This window comes from Elgaria multicarinata, chromosome 8 (assembly GCF_023053635.1).
Source record: "Elgaria multicarinata webbii isolate HBS135686 ecotype San Diego chromosome 8, rElgMul1.1.pri, whole genome shotgun sequence".
Lineage (NCBI taxonomy): Eukaryota > Metazoa > Chordata > Lepidosauria > Squamata > Anguidae > Elgaria > Elgaria multicarinata.
The window spans coordinates 105,775,116-105,793,946 of NC_086178.1; the positions used below are offsets into that span (position 1 = coordinate 105,775,116).

Sequence of the window (18,831 nt, forward strand, 5' to 3'; positions counted from 1 at the left end):
TTGTGCTTTATTGATTTTCTTTTTCTGAAACAGAATAAATCACAGTTGTATCAAATTACATTGCAAGCGACGTTCAGTTATTCTGATTCACATATGTAAGCCCAAATTATGTGGACCCTAAAAATAAACCCACATGTTCTTAAGGGCTGTGGTGGAGTTTAGTTTAAAACTCGCAGATCGTGAGGCGGTACTTATTACAGAGTTTGTCATTCCAGGTGCCATCACTGTACATTTCCACACATTTCTCTGCTCCTTTGCCCTTCGGCTCATCCACATACCAGTTTGTAAAATTCAGGGATGTCCCATTCAGGAACTGGAATTCCCCAGGAACATGGCCCTCAGTGATACCCAGATAAGCATATGTATCAAATTCTTTCACGAAGCTCATAATCGCATCATTCTCTTTCCTGTTCTCTGGAGTTGCAATGCTGCCATGAGCAGCTTTGCATATTCTTACTGTGTTGTCAAAATCAGCTGTCTTCTCAGTAGTGGCAAACAGTTTATTGCCAGCTATTGCAACCTTTCCGTTCAAAGCCAAGGCTGCAAAACAAAATGGAGGACCATGTTACTCAGGGCCTTGCTAGACCTACCTGTTAATCATGAGGAGAAGAAGTGAGGCCGCGCTGCAGCTAGTGCGGGCCATCGCCCCTTTCTACACGTGAGACGCCCTGTTGTGTCGGCCATTTTTAAAAAAAACTTAAAGGGGCCATGTGCACAGGAGCGCACCAAAGATAAGGTAAGTCTTTTTTTTAAAGGGTTTCCCGCTCCCCCTGCCCCCAATTTTCCCCGCACAATGTCTGATGCCCCCAGCTCGCCCCCCACTCGATCGCCCCCCTCACCCGCCCCTCGCTTGCTTGCTCGCCCCCTCGCTCACCCCCCTCACACGCCCCCCTCGCTCACTCGCCCACTCGCTTGCCCATCCGCTCACCCCCTCGCTCGCCCGTCCAACCCCCGCTTGCCTGTCCTCCACCCCCCTGCTCGCCATGTCCACCCCCCGCTCACCATGTCCACCCCCGCCCGCTCGCCATGTCCGATGCCTCCTCCGCCCCCCCTGTCTGTGATCTCCTCCCCCCCCAGCCCGATGGGCACAGCGCTCCATAGGTGTGTGGATTCTCACAGCTACTCGCAAGTAAGCGAGCAGCCGGGAAAAGCCACGGAACTAGCTGGGCTGCAGAAAAACCGGGCCACAAGCGGATCCAGTTATCCCGGGTCAAGGGAGGGTTTAGCCTGGCCTGATCCCGGGATCCCCTGTGTGTCGTCTGCATGCACAGCAGGGAGCCCCGGCCTCTTTCGTACAGCTCATTCCTTTGAAAAAGGCTAGCTCAGGAGACATTCTTGGTAGATTGGGCCTGTACAACTTGCAAGCTACCCAGCTGAATGTAGTTCACAAAGAGCTTGAAACACCATATTTGCTTAATACTTTCTGGTAGGTAGGTCACCAGAGAACAAGAGGGTTATTGAAGTCTTGTTGGGCCACCATATATTATTGCTGGACTGTGCTTATCTTGGTGGATCACAAGTGGTGCAGCATTGCAGATTATAAACTTTAAAGATATGCAATATTAAGTCAACAGTGGGGGAACCTATAGCCTCATCCTAATTTCATGTGAGCAGGGGGAACCAATACACTTTAACAGTTGTATTGAAAAGGGAATTTCAGAAGGTGTCATTTGTATATATGGAGAACCTGGTGAAATTTCCTCTTCATCACAACAGTTAAAGCTGCAGGTGCCCTGCCCTCTTTTAAATCTGGTCACAGTATAGCTGCAGTATAGTTCCTGCAGCTTTAACTGTTGTGATGAAGAGGAAATTTCACCAGGTTCTCCATATATACAAATGACACCTGCTGAAATTCCCTTTTCAATACAACTGTTAAAGATACAGGAGCCCTGTCCTCCTTTTCAAATGGTCACCCTAAGGTTGATCATCTCAGTAAGGGGTAGGCCCTCACACCAAATCTAAAACTGAGCTAAGGCTTGGAAATTCAGCAAAAATAATTTAATTAAACTTTGAATGCTAACTTGAACATTACATAGTTTTGAAAAATGTTGGATAGAAAACTTAGTTTTATTATACAACCTCTTCTCCCTTAAAGAAGAAGAAGAAGAAGAAGAAGAAGAAGAAGAAGAAGAAGAAGAAGAAGAAGACCACAACAAATGCTTGGCAAGTAATTGAATAAGAATCAAAGCAAATCACCCACTTAGTCATGAAAGAAAGCTATTATTTTTAAGTGTACCTCTTTCCAATTTGGTGATTCTGTGTTGGAGTTCCTTGAGGTTGTTTTGTAATTTAACATCCTGAGCTGCAGGCAGACCTGTGAAAAACAGCAACAATTATTCATTCGTTTCATTGTAATTGTTAATTAGTTCTATGATACTGTGTTATTAACTAGATGCCATAGCAGTTTTCCTTAATAGCCACCTTGAATATAAATCAATGATAGAAAAGTGGGATATTAATTAATTAATACAATTAAAACAACTACTACTCTATGACAAATGTATTTAAATTGCCACCTGAAATAAATTGATTTTGCTGTATAGAATGGACTTGTAGTATATTTGTTACTCTGATTATGAACAGTGCTGAGAGAAATTGGAAAGAAAATGACAATTGCATCCAACACCTACTTACCAAGGAGTAAGCCCTATTGAATATATGGGGACTTACCCCTGAGTAAAAATGCATAGCATTCCACTGTAAATGCAAGACTGTAAATGAAACCCAGGAGTTTTCAAATTCTCTTCCTACAATCATTGTCGGATACTGTTAAGGTTGACGATGGCAGGGTGGCTTCCCTGAAAGACAGCTTTTTGTCCATTCCCACAATGGATATTCTAGAGGATCCAGGGCTTCACCCTAACACATATGCTCAGCTAATACAATACCTACCAACACTGAGGACCTGAAATTCTGCCACCTACTGTCTATACCAAAGGTGGGAAACTTTTAGAAACTAAAAACTCAGGGGCCATGGGACCATAGGGGGAAAATCCACAGTGGGCTGTTCTGATCATGTGAACCAGATCACTGTGCAGCGCAGAGATGGGCAAGCTGTAGTTCTCCAGATGTTTTGACCTACAACTCCCATTGGCCTTAGCCAGTATAAGCAAATGGGAGTTGTAGGCCAAAACAAGTTGTCCATCCCTAGTGTAGTAGCTGCAACCTTCAGCCAACTCACAGCACCAGCTCTGTCTCTTTGCCACCCTACCACTTTTCTCTCTCTCTCTCCTCTCTCTGCCACCCTACCTCTCTGTCTCTCTCTTTGGCACCCTACCACAACTCTCTCTCTCTCTCTCCTTCCCACCCACCCTACCATCTCACTCTCTCTCTCTCTGTGCCACCCTACCACTTTCGTTCTTTTTGTCTCTTCCACCCTACTATTTTTTCCTTCCTTCCTTCCTTCCTTCCTTCCTTCCTTCCTTCCTTCCTTCCTTCCTTCCTTCCTTCCTTCCTCCCCCCCTCTCTCTCTGCCACCTCACCTCTCTGTCTCTCTCTCTGCCACCCTACCATTTTCCTTCCTTTCTTCCTCTCTCTCTCCCTCTCTCCCACCTCACCTCTCTCAGTGGTGGGTGGTGGGTACTGCTGATGAAAAGTGCTCATAGCAACTTCCAGTAGTGGCATCCAAACTATTTATCAGCTACTTACCAACTGTTCATTGCCTTGATGGAGACAGCCATAGAAGTACTAGAGTGAGATTTTAAAATTAAAGGACACTATATTCATATGACACAAAAAGCAAAAGAGTTGGCTTTAAGAAACAAAATCCAAAATCCATATTTTATATAAGAATATATAGTGTAAGTCTTATTACTTGAGATCTACCAGACCAATTTTGCTCATTTTTTATTTAAACAGAAGCTTGAGCCGTGTAGACTTGCAGAAAATTTTGAAACTTCAAAAAAGTACAAAGCTCAGGCTTTGGGCAGCATGTGAGGAGAGAAGGGAGACCCCAGAGGGAGAAGAGAAAGAAAAATCTTATATCACTTTTTTTTTACCTCAAACTTCAAAAAGTAGAGATTAACCATTGTTTGCCTCTTTCTTGTTCTTAATATGTATTATTGTGATGCCTGGACTCTGGAGAGTTGATTTGATTAGGGCAGAAAAGTTAATTTTCTTCAAGTTTTCCAAACAGCAAAACCCCTGAAGCTTTTTTGTGCAAACATGTGTAACACAGTTTTAAACAAGTGTATATACTTCCCTCTAGTGGTCTGACAATATTACAGAGGCCTGTGGAGTTTGTTGCTGAGAACATGTATTTCATGCATGAGTAACAAACCGAGCAAGAATTATCTTTCATTCACAAGCATTTCTGCAGGGGCAACGAAAAAATAATTAATATTCTGTAGTTCTAGTCTCATTCATGATATTGTATTGAACAGCACACTTGTGGTTTAGAATTTATTGCCTCATTCAATCCAAGATTGCATGTGCTTTTCCCTTTAGAGAGAGAATTTTATTGTAGCCTCCTAAAGGCTGTGAAATCCAGCTTGGCTGCGGTTTCCAAACTCTTTTCCTTGGATATACTTTGCGGGATCCCCCCCAATGGACATTTGTTTTATTTTTAGAGTACTTATCTAGAGATGCTTAAATGGATAATGTGCACAAGAGATGTTCATAAAGAAAGCTCTAGTTTTGATAATTTCTTAAAGTACAATGCAATAAATTACTGCAATAGATTGAAAACTAAAGGAGTGCATCTATCAGAAGGTGCAAAAAAGTGTGTGTGGGAGGTACAAGAAATAACAAACGAATAAACCAAACAAATCCAGTGTACACGTTTTGAGTTGTACTCTTCTTTAGAGATGCTTCTGCAAACAAAATAACCATTTAAACCAAACAGAATTAAGGGTGGAAAGGTAAAAAAGGGGGGTATTCCATTGGGCAGAGAGGCAAGGCTGAGATATGCAAAATCCTATGGTTTCTCCACCCCCACCCCCACCCCTGGCAGCACAACTACTCTAGCCAGGCTTAAAGGCCTGTCTAAATAAAGTAGGGCTGTGCACCGCCTCGGTCCCGAATCCAAAGCTGCTGTAGTTTACAACACTAAATCTATGGAAGTCCAGAGAGGAGGCTGAGCTGCTCACTGGTGTGTGCAGATGCCTCAGGTAAGTCCTGCAGGTTGGCGGGGGGACGGACAGGGACAGGCAGGGCAGTGACTGATAGCAAGCGGATGGTAGCAGCTGTGGGAGAGTCCAGTGGATTCTTCTTCAGCCTCATGCCCAGCTTTCCCAGGAAAGCCCAGGATCAGCGTGCCACGAGTTGATTTGGAAGCTCTGAATTGGCCTGCGTGTTGAATCAGGGGGTGGGTGGGCTGTGCACAGTCCCACCCCAAAAGGAGGATGGAGAGGCAAAAAATAAAAATAAAAATGCCTTCATTGCTCCTTTTGTCTTGCCAGGAGCAGTCATGCTGGGCATAGGATACAAGACTGAAGGCTTCATTCTAATGGGTGGTGACCCAGTAGGGTTGCACCCTGAGACATGTTAATATAATGTTACCTAGCAAGTACCAAGTTTAGTCATAGACAATCTCTTAAAGACAGGAGTGGGTAACATGCAGCCCTTGTGACCAATTTCCAAAGTCCTCTGCATGGAGTAAGTTCAGATCTCCAGCGAGTGCTATCTGCCCCTTCCCTGGCTGCCCTTTGGGTAGGGAAGAAGAGATAGAGAGAAAAAGGATTGGCAGGAAAAAAAGGAAGGAAGGAAGAAAAGATAATGGCAGGAAGTAAAAAAAGGGTGACCCAATCCATGTTCGGCTTTGGCTCCGCCCACTGCTGGCTTCAGCCCTGTGCAACACTAACATGCAGCCCCTGACAGTGAATGTGACCCACAACAGAACGAAGGTTGCCCATGTCGGCTTTAAGATATGCAAAATTACAAAAAATGTGTTAACTACATTTTTAAAAATATGTTGTTAATATTCCTGTACAAATGGCTTCATAAGGAAAATCTACTTGTTATAGAAATAAAGGGCTTTTCCAAGAAAATATCATGCCATTTGTAGGTTGTGGACAAGACGTCTTTGAGATGAACATTTCAAATATATAGAATATTGGTTGAAAAGGGAGAGATAGGAAAAATGGGGAAGATGGTTTGGGAAACCGATCTGAGGGTGCAGATAGGGCAGCAGAGTTGGGAGGGAATATGGAGACAAAGAGTGTTGAGAAATATGTCTGTGAGAATAAAAGAAATTTATTATAAAATTGTATGGAGGTAGTATCTGACCCCGGTGAGATTAAACAGAATAAATAAGACGAACACAGAAAATTGTTGGAGAGGATGTGGAGGGGAAAGAACGTATTTGCATATGTGGTGGGAATGCGAATTTGTGCAAAAATTGTGGAAAATGGTATTTATTGAGATAAAAAAATTGTGGGAATAGAGATTGAAGAGACACCTACAGTGGCATTACTATCACTATATGGTAATTTAAAGTGTAATAAAGAGACTAAAGAATTGATAACAAATTTGTTGACAGCAGTAAGGTTAATCATATCTAGGACCTGGAAGGTCCAGGGAAACTATCATATTGAAGAGTGGTATAAGGAAATATGGGATATAGCTATTAATGATAAATTGACATGCAACATAAGGTTAAGAAAAGGTATAACAAATGTAAATGAATTTGAGGGAATTTGGAAACAGTTCCTAGAATATGTATTCTCTAAGGGGGGTGGAAAACCACCACCAGAAGAAACAATGAGATTTTGGAAGCAGGAATAGATCCCGAAGGGTGGAGGGAAGCACTTATGATATGTTATGTGATTATGTAAAATTAGATAATTATAATTGTGGAATTATAAGCAATTTATGTTTTGATTTATGTGTTAATTAGTATTATGTGGTTGTATTTTAAGATGTGAAATTAATAAAAAATAAAAAATAAAAAAAAATGAGATGAACATTTTGGTCAATTCAGTTGATATCCTTCTTCTTGTCTGGGGATGGCTTCCTGGTAGCCCCAGAGATGAATGAGGTTTGCCCTATTCAGGCAAACACACAAATGTGTCCTAGTAATGTGTTAATACTACCATGCCAACTAGCCCCAGGCCTGAGATTGGACAACAACTGGCCCTAGCTCCTTGGGTCCATGGACACAGCTTGGAAGTCAGTGGCACTATTAATTTGGCTCAAATTTGGGCAATATTTGTGTGTGTGTGTGCCTTGCTTTACTTGTAAAGAAATACATTGTTTGTGACGGTTGTACGTAAGGAAGATTTTACGGGTTGTATCCAGTGGCCTGTACTCAATAATAGTCTACCTTTGGGTGGTATTCAATGTCAGTCTAAGCTAAATCCCATTTATTTCAATGGGTCCCCTCTGAGTAGTTCTAACTTTGGACACAACACTATTTGTTCATATTTCATCTCTCTTTGGTAATGTCCTGGACACTGGCCAATAGCTATTTAAAGAAATGATGAGATATCATAGGGCTATAGCCAGACTACCACAGGTGCAGCATCCTCACATAGGAGGATCACCATAGGGCATAATTGAGCCCTGTTCTCACCCTTCGCTCCCTCCACAGATCACGTATACTCATCACACTAGTCATTGGTGGGGGGAGTGGTTGAGATGTCTAACTGCCTCCTATATCTCTGCCCAAATTCCTTCCCCTGCCCTCAATTGCTCAGTCAAGCTTGTCTTTCTTTACTGATTGGAGGAGGGAAGGCTCCTCCTTTGGGGACCTAAAAGGAGCACAGAAACGCTTCCTGTGAACACACCCATGCACATGCTTCTGAGTGGAAGGGTGAAAACAAAAATCTGTTACACCCTATGGCAGGGATGGGGAAACATGAGCCTGTGGGCTAGATTCAGTCCATGTGCCCTTTCCTCAGGACTGTGACCTTCCCTTCATGGCTTCACCCCTCCTCCTCCATCTGAGGAGGGAGAACAGATCACTTTGAAAGCGTGGATGTGACCAGATTCACACTTTCAAAAAGCATCCCTTCCCGTAGAGACCAAGTCTCCAAACGCGAAACATAGAGGTGGTACCAGGGACATGTCCTCATCACATCATCATCATCAGAACCAACCAAAGTTAGGTGGCAGGTTATGACATCTTACTTGAGCCTCATTTGGTTAATTGCTATGGTTGAGGAGATGAAAGTAATAAGAATAGGGACTTACGCAAGTAGAACTCTGTACTCCCTGTTCACTTGATGCCGTAATTAATACCTGTTCACTACAAAGGCAATTAATCAAGAGGATTCTCACTATATATTAAAAATACTTATCCCTGCACAGAAACACAGGAGGCGGATCCTGGTAGCTCCATTGAGTGCATCTGGATTAAAATAAATGGGCAAGGAATAAAAGGAACATTAGTCAGAGCCTACTATTGACCACCCAATCAAGGAGAAGACAAGGATGAAACTTTTGATAAGCAAATTGCCAGTATTTGAAGGACGTGTGATGTAGTAGTATTTGGGGACTTCAATTACCCTGATATCTGTTGGGAGACAAGTTCTGCCAAAAGTGGCCCTTCCAAGAAATTCCTGCCGTGTGGTTGATAACTTTCTCCTACAGAAAGTGGAGGAAGGAACTAGAGGATTGCTAACCTTGACTTGATATTGACCAATAGGGGTGACTTAGTGGATGAAGTGGCAGTTAGGGGAACTCTGTGGGAAAGTGACAACATCATGCACCAGTTCTTGATTTTAAAGGAAGCAAAAGCTGAGTGTAGCCATAAGCGTATTCTGGTGTTTAGGAACGCTTTACAAACAATTCCTACAAGGAGAAAAGATAGAAGACAACAGAGGAAACCAATGTGGCTCCACAAAAAGCTTAGAGATGACCTGAAAACAAAAAAGGACACATACAGGAAGTGGAAGCTGGCCAGGCTGCAAAAGAAGAGTACAGACAGGTAACACAGAAGGGCAAGAATGGATTCACAGCTACACTGAAATTGGAACCACCAGCCTCCACTGAGCAAGACTGTGTGCACCAGTTGCTGGGGAACATGGGCGGGAGGGTGCTGTTGCACCATGTCCCGCTTATTCATCCCTGGCCGATGGCTGGTTGGCCACTGTGTGAACAGAGTGCTGGACTAGATGGACCCTTGGTCTGATCCAGCATCAGGGCCCTTCTTATGCTCTAGTGTTCTTAAGACCCTTATATTCATGCAGCTGTATCTATTCAGACATTGCATCAAATGTAGAGATGTTGAGAGTGGGGAGGCACGTGATGCCAGGGCGGACCCAATAGGCACAGCCACACTCTCCCCTTCACCACATTTTCGGTATACACACAGAGGCCAACATCTGGCTAGGACTGAAATGCCATTTTGAAGATGATGCTCTGTCACCTGTTTTCCCAGGAGATCCCTTCTCTCCTTGTTTGCCTTGTGGCCCTGGTAGACCGGGGAGTCCATTTCTTCCGGGAGGACCTTGGAGACCTTTTCAAAGGAAACACAAGGATGAAAACACTTTTTTTTTTAAAGATCTCATGCCCTTATTTCAAAGAACCCCTGGATTTCAATGAAATCGTCCATTGCTCTGCAGTAGAAGAACGAATGTATATGTCAAATCGAGTAACGTGAAGTCAAGAACGCCCATGCATAAAGCAACCAAAGTTGTTCTTTGATTAAAAACATCCTTCACTAATAGCAGCAAATGTTCGATGTCATTGCATTTCCCCCACTAAAATGGCATTTATGAGACGTTATTTATAAATCCCATGTTCAAGGCTTTCACATAGAGCAACTATGGGGGTGGGAGGGAGGGCAACTTCAGCAGGTCTGGGGGCCACTTTATTTACCCCCCCCCCCCGAACCTACTTGTGGCCACAAGTTGGTGCTGCCAGCCTGCTGCTGATTTTGCCACTGAAATTTGCCGGAACAGCAGCAGCAACAACAACAACCAACAATCAAGGCATTCAGGGAGCATGTGCCTTGTATTCAAGTCAAATTGTGCTCCTGGGAGGGTTCCTGGAACATGGCCTTGTTTGAAAACCAGACTTGCACTCCCCGCATTGTTGTTTATTCGTTCAGTCGCTTCCGACTCTTCGTGACTTCATGGACCAGCCCATGCCAGAGCTTTCTGTTGGCCATTGCCACCCCTAGCTCCCCCAAGGTCAAGTCTGTCACCTCCAGAATATCATCCATCCATCTTGCCCTTGGTCGGCCCCTCTTCCTTTTGCCTTCCACTTTCCCTAGCATCAGCCTCTTCTCCAGGGTATCCTGTCTTCTCATTACGTGGCCAAAGTACTTCAGTTTTGCCTTTAATACCATTCCCTCAAGTGAGCAGTCTGGCTTTATTTCCTGGCGTATGGACTGGTTTGATCTTCTTGCAGTCCAAGGCACTCTCAGAATTTTCCTCCAACACCACAGTTCAAAAGCGTCTATCTTCCTTCGCTCAGCTTTCCTTATGGTCCAGCTCTCGCAGCCATAGGTTACTACGGGGAATACCATTGCTTTAACTATGCACACCTTTGTTGTCAGTGTGGTGTCTCTGCTCTTAACTATTTTATCAAGATTTGTCATTGCTCTCCTCCCAAGAAGTAAATGTCTTCTGATTTCCTGGCTGCAGTCAGCATCTGCAATAATCTTTGTGCCCATAAATACAAAGTCTGTCACTGCCTCCACGTTTTCTCCCTCTATTTGCCAGTTATCAATCAAGCTGGTTGCCATAATCTTGGTTTTTTTTGAGGTTTAACTGCAACCCAGCTTTTGCACTTTCTTCTTTCACCTTCGTCATAAGGCTCCTCAGCTCCTCCTCGCTTTCAGCCATCAAAGTGGTGTCATCTGCATATCTGAGATTGTTAATGTTTCTTCCTGTGATTTAAACTCCAGCCTCCCCGCATACCTCATTTTAAAACAAAACAGCCCCTTTCTTGTTGCCACCACACCCCAAATTGCAGCAGCAAGCCTCTGCTTCTTTCGCCAGTGCCACCACGCCATCAAATTTCAGTGGTACCAGCCGGGCCATGAGGACTGCAAACAAGTCAAGTGGGCTGTGGTTTGCCCACCGCATGCTGCCCACCTCTGACATAGATAATGTAGTAAGATCTATCCAGAAACAGTAAAGGTCTTTCCAAAATTATTTAAGGGAAGTGCCAGGCTCAGCGGTAGAGCACCTGCTTTGCATGGCAAAAGGTCCCAGGTTTGACCCTTGGCATCTGCAGGTAGGGCAGGAAAGACTCCTGCCTGAAACCCTGGAGAGCAGCTGCCAGTCAGCGTTGGAAATACTGGGCTAGATGGACCAAAGGTCTGACTTGGTATAAAGCAGCTTCCTTCCTATGTCTTAGCGCATTGTGGTGCTGTTGAATGACACACTAATGTTATTTCCTGCGGATACAAAAAGAAGCAATGCTGTGTCAACACCTCACCAACCTCTTGGGTCAGGTTCTTTCTTAAAGAGCAATTTATGACTGTAGGGGTTATTGCAAGAAATTCTGACCAAAGATGCACAAGTTGTTTCTGCGTTCTCCTCTTGTGAATCAGCCCAAGATGACAAGAAGAAGTGATTCAGTCAACCTCCAGCCACCCTGCATGTGTTGCTATCCATGATTTTTTGTCTATTCTAATAAGCATTTGGAGGACTGTATTTTTAAAAATGTGAATATCATTTCCTTTAGAAAGTTTTCCTGTGGAAATCAACTCTGAGACCTAGACTTTAGGGGTGGTGGTGTCTATACACCCTGTTAACACCATAGTGGCTACACAGTGGCACTGCGTTGTCTATATGACACAGCCACCAACTTGCAGCCACATCAGGCTTCCCCCCCCAAAAAAACAAACTGTGTGGTTTTAAAGTGCCCATTTCCTACAACTTTTACCTTTGCTCCAATTTATTTTTATTTATTTAAAAACATTTTTATAGCGCCACCTCACCATTTCTGGCATCGTGGCGCTTTACAATAACACAGAAAACAATTTCCATTAAAAACCCTCAACCCACATTAAAATATAAACCACCCCTCCCCCAAACTCTTGTGAAAGTACAAACACCTTACGGAGGCGTTTAAAACAATTGGCAGTAGCAGCCTATCTAATCTCTGCTGGCAAATTGTTCCACATATGGGTCATCATATTGTTTCAGAGCATACAGACCGACCCCTGGGTTTGGTTCAGATTATCCACTTGCTGTAAGTGTGTGGGCAGGGCACTAACTTGACTAAGGGAATGGCCGCTGGTGTGGATAGACTGCGCTCTCTCCTGCCCCATCTAGCTTTCTTGATTTTGCCTCGCAGCAGAGATGCTGTGGGCTTCTGAGCTAATCAACTTCCAACTCAACATTGTATAGACACCCGCTAGTAGTTCCACTGTACATCCTATTTCTGATCAAATCCAGACCCTTGATTGAAACAACTGGACATGTTTAGACTGGAGAAGAGAACACTTAAAAGGTTGTCACACAGAGGAGAGCCAGGATCTCTTCTCAATCATCCCAGAGTGCAGGACACAGAAGAATGGGCTCAAGTTACAGGAAGCCAGATTCCGGCTGGACATCAGGAAAAACTTCCTGACTGTTAGAGCAGTACGACAATGGAACCAGTTACTGAGGGAGGTTGTGGGCTCTCCCACACTAGAGGCCTTCAAGAGGCAGCTGGACAACTATCTGTCAGGGATGCTTTAGGGTGGATTCCTGCATGGAGCAGGGGGTTGGACTCGATGGCCTTGTAGGCCCCTTCCAACTCTGCTATTCTATGAGTCTATGATTCTTTCCAGGCTTACCTACACAGGTTTCCAGAGCATGCCCTGTTACCAGCAAGGCAATTGCTGTGGCAAGGACATGAACCAACTGGGATGACAACATCCTTTTCGATCAGCTAAACAAAGGGAAAAAAAAAAAACATTTTCACCAGGTGGATTTGCATCAGATGAACTTACCCTGCTCTTTCATATCCCACCTTTTCATATTCAAAAGGGTCCACAGCCGAATATACTAAACCCTTTAAAAGAAAGCTCTTCAAATACTGTTCAACAAAGTCAGTCAAGCATGGTGAAAAGTGATGAATACCCATTAAGGAAGGCCGCTGCTTAAAAATATTAATGGGAAAAGAACTGTTTTCCAAGCCCTTTTAAAAGCAGGCAGGGAAGGAACCAGGAGTACACAAATAAAGAAATTAATTGTCATTATTGTGAAGGTCTGCAGCATCACTTATTTTGCATTCTGGGTGCCACAATAAAAAAAAGGCACCTCTAACATTCACCCGATACATAGAGAGCATGGCTTTAGAAGTACAACGAATGTATGGCAGGAGGCAATTCCTGGGATACCCTGGGTGCAGGCTCTCAAAATTGGGGAGGGGCCATTGCTCCATGGTAAAGCATCTGCTTGGCATGAAGAAGGTCCCTCTCCTTTGCTCCCCAACAGCAGAAGGTAGGGCTGGTAGAACTCCTGCCGTAAACCCTGCCAGTCAGTGTTGACAATGACAGGTTAGATGAACCAAGGATCTTCCTCTGTGTAAGACAGGTTCCTGTGTCTTACCTTAAACTGAGCCCATTAACCCATTGGCAACCAGTTCAGATGCTGAGCAGTAAATTCATGTAACAAATAAATAAGGCAGCATGCATTTATTAACTAAAAAATGATTTGATGCTTCCATTCCCGTCATATGTCCCTTTCATATAAATTTCCTTTGCTATTGGTAGGTATGATAAAATATCATTGGGATTAATAATCTAAAGAAGAGGGAAAACCTAAATTACAGCCCAACTTTATGCAACTTTACATTTATTTATTTATTACATTTATATCCCACCTTTTTTTTCCTCCAAGGAAAACATTTATATAAAATGTTTCTACTGCACGTCTTCCTTCCTGGATGGCAGGGTGGTGTATAATAAATAACCATAACAAAAATACAACAGTAAATTTTATAAAAAATGTAATTGAGTTGAATAAGCCTACAACAAAGGAAGTTTAAATCAATATTTAAAACACCATCATATATGTACCTACTCAAAAGTAAGTCCCATTCAATTCAATGGAGCTTACTTCCAGAAAACTGGGTGTAGGATTACAGCCTTCTAAACCGAAGAGTTTGACTTACCGTCTTGCTCCAATGTAGATTACTGAGGAAACAAGAAAAGGGTCAATTTATAGTATGTGTTATTTGATATATATGTTCATGTTATATAGCTACTGGCTTAACTTGATTCCTCCTCTCCCCCCCCCCCCACTCCACCAATTTTATTTACATAGTTGTTTCATTATGTAAAAAGATTTAGCAAAGGCAGAATGATCAACAGACAATATTGATTGCCTATCTTTTAGAAATAAGATCTATCACAATGAGAAAAACGGTCCTGTCATGGATTGGGACAATAGACCTTTGGAAAAATATTTCTGCTAAGAATTGTTTGCAAATATAAGGTTTCCATAGAACTTAATCTAATTCATAAATAATGTTGTGCCTCTTGTGATTTTTAATGCCAGAGCAGAATATCATACCCAAATGCAGACATAGTTCCACTTACACTAAAGCTGTTCTCTGGACATCTCTGTGTAAAATACACATCCTTTGTATATGTTATTTACCCACATACCATAGTATATACACAGACAGCTTGAACAAAAAGATGATTAGTAATCTGAGGCACTTGACCTAGAACATACAATGCAGGAGGACGTACTGTTCCTAGATGCCTATGGCAGAGTACAAGTAAAAACCTAGGCGACTGTCAAATGCACAGTCTTTCGCATTGATCTCAGGGGGCTGTCTGTTCGTCTTCTAAGCCCCACAGTGGCTGCACAGTGGCGCTGGGTCAGTTATATGATTCAGCTGCTGATTTGCAACCACCGGGGCTTTTCGACAAAGCTGCACTGTAAAAAAGTCAGTTACTTACCCCAAAGTTTTTCTTCATAGTGAGGTAACCACTACCCTTCCCTGGTGTGACCTTGCTCTGGGGTCAAGCTGGGGGTGGATGGATGGTAACCCCTGATTAGCTGCTGGAAGCTGGAAAGAGGGCAGTGTTGTGTTAATTAACTTCTCTGATGCAGTATTTATTCACCCCAATTTATATCCAAAACTGTGCATTTGTGGAGGGAGCTTTTATCCTTTAATTTGGCCGTTGCTAGACAAGGACTTAGCCCGGTGTGAGGCCCGGGCTCCCTGCTGTGCATCCAGATGACGCACAGGGCATTCCGGGGTCAGGCCGGGCTAAGTCCTCCCTTGACACGGGATAAGCGGATCCGCTTATGGTCTGGCTTTTCCGCAGCCCTGGGCTGAGGCCATGGCTGCGGAAGGTCTAGTGACTTCCGTGGCTTTTCCCGGCTGCTCGCTTACTCGCGAGTAGCCGGGAGAAGCCACGCACTGCTGTGGAGTGCTGTGCCCATTGGGCCAGGGGGGGGGAGATGGGGGCCTGGGGAAAGAGTGGACCCGGTAGGAGAGATGGGGGGAAGAGCAGAGCCAGGGTGGGGAGATCACGGATGGGGGGGCATGGAGGGGGCATTAGACATGGCAGGCAGGTGATCGGGTGGGCATGGCGAGTGGGCACACTAATCTGCAATCTTTTTTTCTTTAACAGTTTTTATTTGAATTTTATTACACATACAATAATCACATTACATCAACTTAATATACCACAATAATAAAATTAAAAAACTAGATAAAGTAATATAGAACTATCTCATGCACTCCCACCCCCCAACCCCCCCGGACCCTTATTCTCCTTTCCAAAATTGTAATGTATCCTGCACCGATTTACTCCCTTTTACACCTTTTTCCAGTACAATTTTAACAAATGGACTCCAAACTCCAAACCTCATCAAAATCATTTCATTTCAAAAATCCTCTCTTAACTTTAATACTACTGCAATCTTAAAAGAACAAAAAACTCTGCACAAAAATTCATATTTAAATACCCATTTTTGAACCCATTTTCTCACACAATATGCATCCCTAAATCTATTTTCACTTGACATATGCAATTCTAACCACTTTAACTCCTAAAATGCACATTTTAATACATGTTTCGGGTACATTTTTTGTGTGCTGGGAACTGATTTGTAAATTTTGGGGAATTGTGAAACCCAAAGGATAAATTCATTTTTGATCTGCACATTAGCCTGAAAAGTGTGGATTACTTTGCTTTAAATGAAGACTGAACAAAATCCGTTAGAATCCTTATAATGTACTTCAATGTAGTGGAAGAGAGAGACGTGCTTTCTTCCCCTCCCCCCCCCCCACATATCATACCATAATGACCCCGGAAGTGTTTGTAAGTGTGTGTGTGTGTAGGGGAAATATTGTTAATACAGGGTCATTCATGCAGTGGCCTGTGCCATTTGTAATTATTTTGTTTCTGGGCATAATTTGAGGTGCTGGTTAAGAGACATTTTTCTCCGTCTCTCATAATACTAGAACCCTGGGGAATTCCCATGAAGCTGAATGGTGGGAGAATCAGGACAGATAAAAGGAAGGACTTCTTCACACAGGTCAATTAGTGAATTCACTACCACAAGATGTAGTGATGGTCAGCAATTTGGATGGCTTTAAAAGGGGGTTGGACAAATTCATGGAGGATGTCAGTGGCTACTAATCGTGACGGCTACATGTATTACCTCTACTATTGGAGTCAGTATATCTCTGAACATCAGTTGCTGAGGAATGTGGGCGAGAGGGTGCTGTCCTTCTTGCAGTTTCTCACAGGCGGCTGGTGGGCTTCTCTGTGAACAGAATGCTGGACCAGATGGACCCTTGGTCTGATCCAGCACAGCTCTTCTTATCTCCAATGTACCTTGTCCTAACTGGCTTGGGCCCAGGTTACCTTAGGATCACCTCTTCCCAAACCATCCTGCCCCCTTTCTCCTGAAGGCTCATGACAGCTTTCCCCAACCTGATATTTTGGGCTGCGACTCTCAGCCTCCAGACGTTTTGGACTGCAACTCTCAGCATTCCTGACCATTGACAATGCTGGCAAGAACCAGTGGGAGTTGAGGTCCGGGTTGGTACCAGGTTGGGTGTCATAAGATTTGATGGGGAGGTTCTTCTTTGTGTCCTCACTATGGCTGAGACTAGACTGGTTGGGATGCACAAAACAGTCTTCTTTGTAGCCAGCAGCTGCATGTAAAATGAAGAATTCTGCTGGAGGCCCATTTGCTCTAATTTGTGTTGTATTAAGGGTGCAATCCTACAACACCCAGCAATCCCGGGGGGGGGGCATGATTTGTAGGCCTTTTTTCTGTCAAAACATGCATAGGTTTGCACCCTAAGCTGTTTGCTCTTAGATAGGCTTTTAATATACCTGCTTAGAAATTTTTAATGCTTAACCTATGGCTTAGAAAAATAATTAATTGCTATGATTCTTTCTAGGTTTTTTTTTTTAAAAAAATGTCTTTTTAAAGCTATCATATATTTTGATTTTTAGCACTGGTGGAACTGCCATGAGCACTGTTTTTAACAATGGAAAGGTGGGATATAAATTTTAAAAAATAAATACATAATTTAATTATTATACGTAATACATACTGTATACATAATACTGGTAGGGTATAGTACCCAAAAGAGGCACAACATTTGAACTGTTGGACTGAAACTGTCATGTGCAAAGTGTCTCAAAGCTGATATATGTTCACATAAGAATTCAGGGTGTTTTTCATGTGGGACATTTAGCTTCTTTCACACCATTTTTGGAAACGTTGTTGGTACAAGGGAGAATGTGGAAGGTAATTTAGTTTCACAGTCTTGACGGGTTCCTTATTTTTTCCTCTGGTTTGGTGATCTTATTTTACAGGATAGTGTTCCAAACCATGATTAACAGTGCAATCCTAGAGATGTCTACTCTGGAGTAAGCTCTGCTGGGTTTAGTGAGACTTGCTCTAGGTATATGTGTATAGAGTGCAGCCTTAGGGTGCAATCACATGCACGTGTAGACAAAAAAGAAAAAAAGAAAGCCCTACAACTTCTAGCAGTCACCAGCCAGCATGGCTGTGTAGGGAATGCTGGAAGTTGTAGGATTTTTTTTCTGTCTATACATGCATAGGATTGCACCCTTAGCCTCTCACTTTTTATCTATCATGACCTGGTTTCAAAATCAGTTTTAGATCACTCAGAGCATTTCTACATGAATGATTTATTGCATGCTCATGATTGGCAACTCATGGACATTTACAGGTCCTTTAGATGATGTTGTCAACTTCCAGGATGTCTCCTGCATTTCCCCCCCTTATCCTGCTTTAATAAAACCTAGAGGTAATCAGCTATTTTTTTAAAAAATGTGCAAACAAATTGGTGTTGCGCTATAATCCCACCACTAGATAGTGCTATTTCATTGAAGAGGAACCACATGTCTGCCTGTGGCCACCTGTGTAATGGCGCTGTTCGTAATCCCAGAAAGAAAGCACAAGCAGAAAGCTCTGGTAAGTCAACGGGATTTTTTTTAAAATTTAGAGACACTCTCAGACAATTCACTTCTGTGGATAGGAAAAGACCTTCATACGTGAGCCCTCCATGAATATGCAGTAAGGCACTTCGTTAAAAAAGAAAAGAAAAGCAAGCAAGAGACTCTGTATTACATAGTGTGGAATCAACAATAATGTCTCATAATGGAGTTTCTCTCACGAATTGCAACAATATCTGGACGAGTTCCCAGACACTCTTCAAATGCAGTGCCTCTTGATTCTCAAACATTCCACTGGAAATGATTTCTCTCAGCAAATACTTGACAACTGCTTAAATATTAGAATAATCAGTGATTAATGTCATGCCACTTGCACTGTTCAGATTCTGGAGTTTTCTGCCCTAACAATGCTGTATTGCAATGTCTATGATAACTGGGGGATAATGGATGTTGTAGTCCAACATGTCTGGAGGCCATCAGGTTGGGGAAGACGGCTGTATCTCATGGAAAATATTAGATAGAAGTCATCATTAACTGTCCTT

At 43.0% G+C, this 18,831-nt stretch overlaps 1 protein-coding gene across 1 annotated transcript; it reads right to left on the reverse strand.

The window, feature by feature from the left end:
* Positions 1-163: 163 nt before the first annotated feature.
* LOC134402290 (pulmonary surfactant-associated protein A-like) lies at positions 164-12,758 on the reverse strand. The gene is made up of 4 exons (XM_063131668.1): positions 12,677-12,758; positions 9,308-9,397; positions 2,237-2,314; positions 164-540 (listed from the first exon to the last, which is right to left on the reverse strand). The coding sequence occupies exons 1-4, from the start codon at positions 12,756-12,758 to the stop codon at positions 164-166; spliced, it is 627 nt and encodes a 208-aa protein (XP_062987738.1).
* Between the last annotated feature and the right edge of the window lie 6,073 nt (positions 12,759-18,831).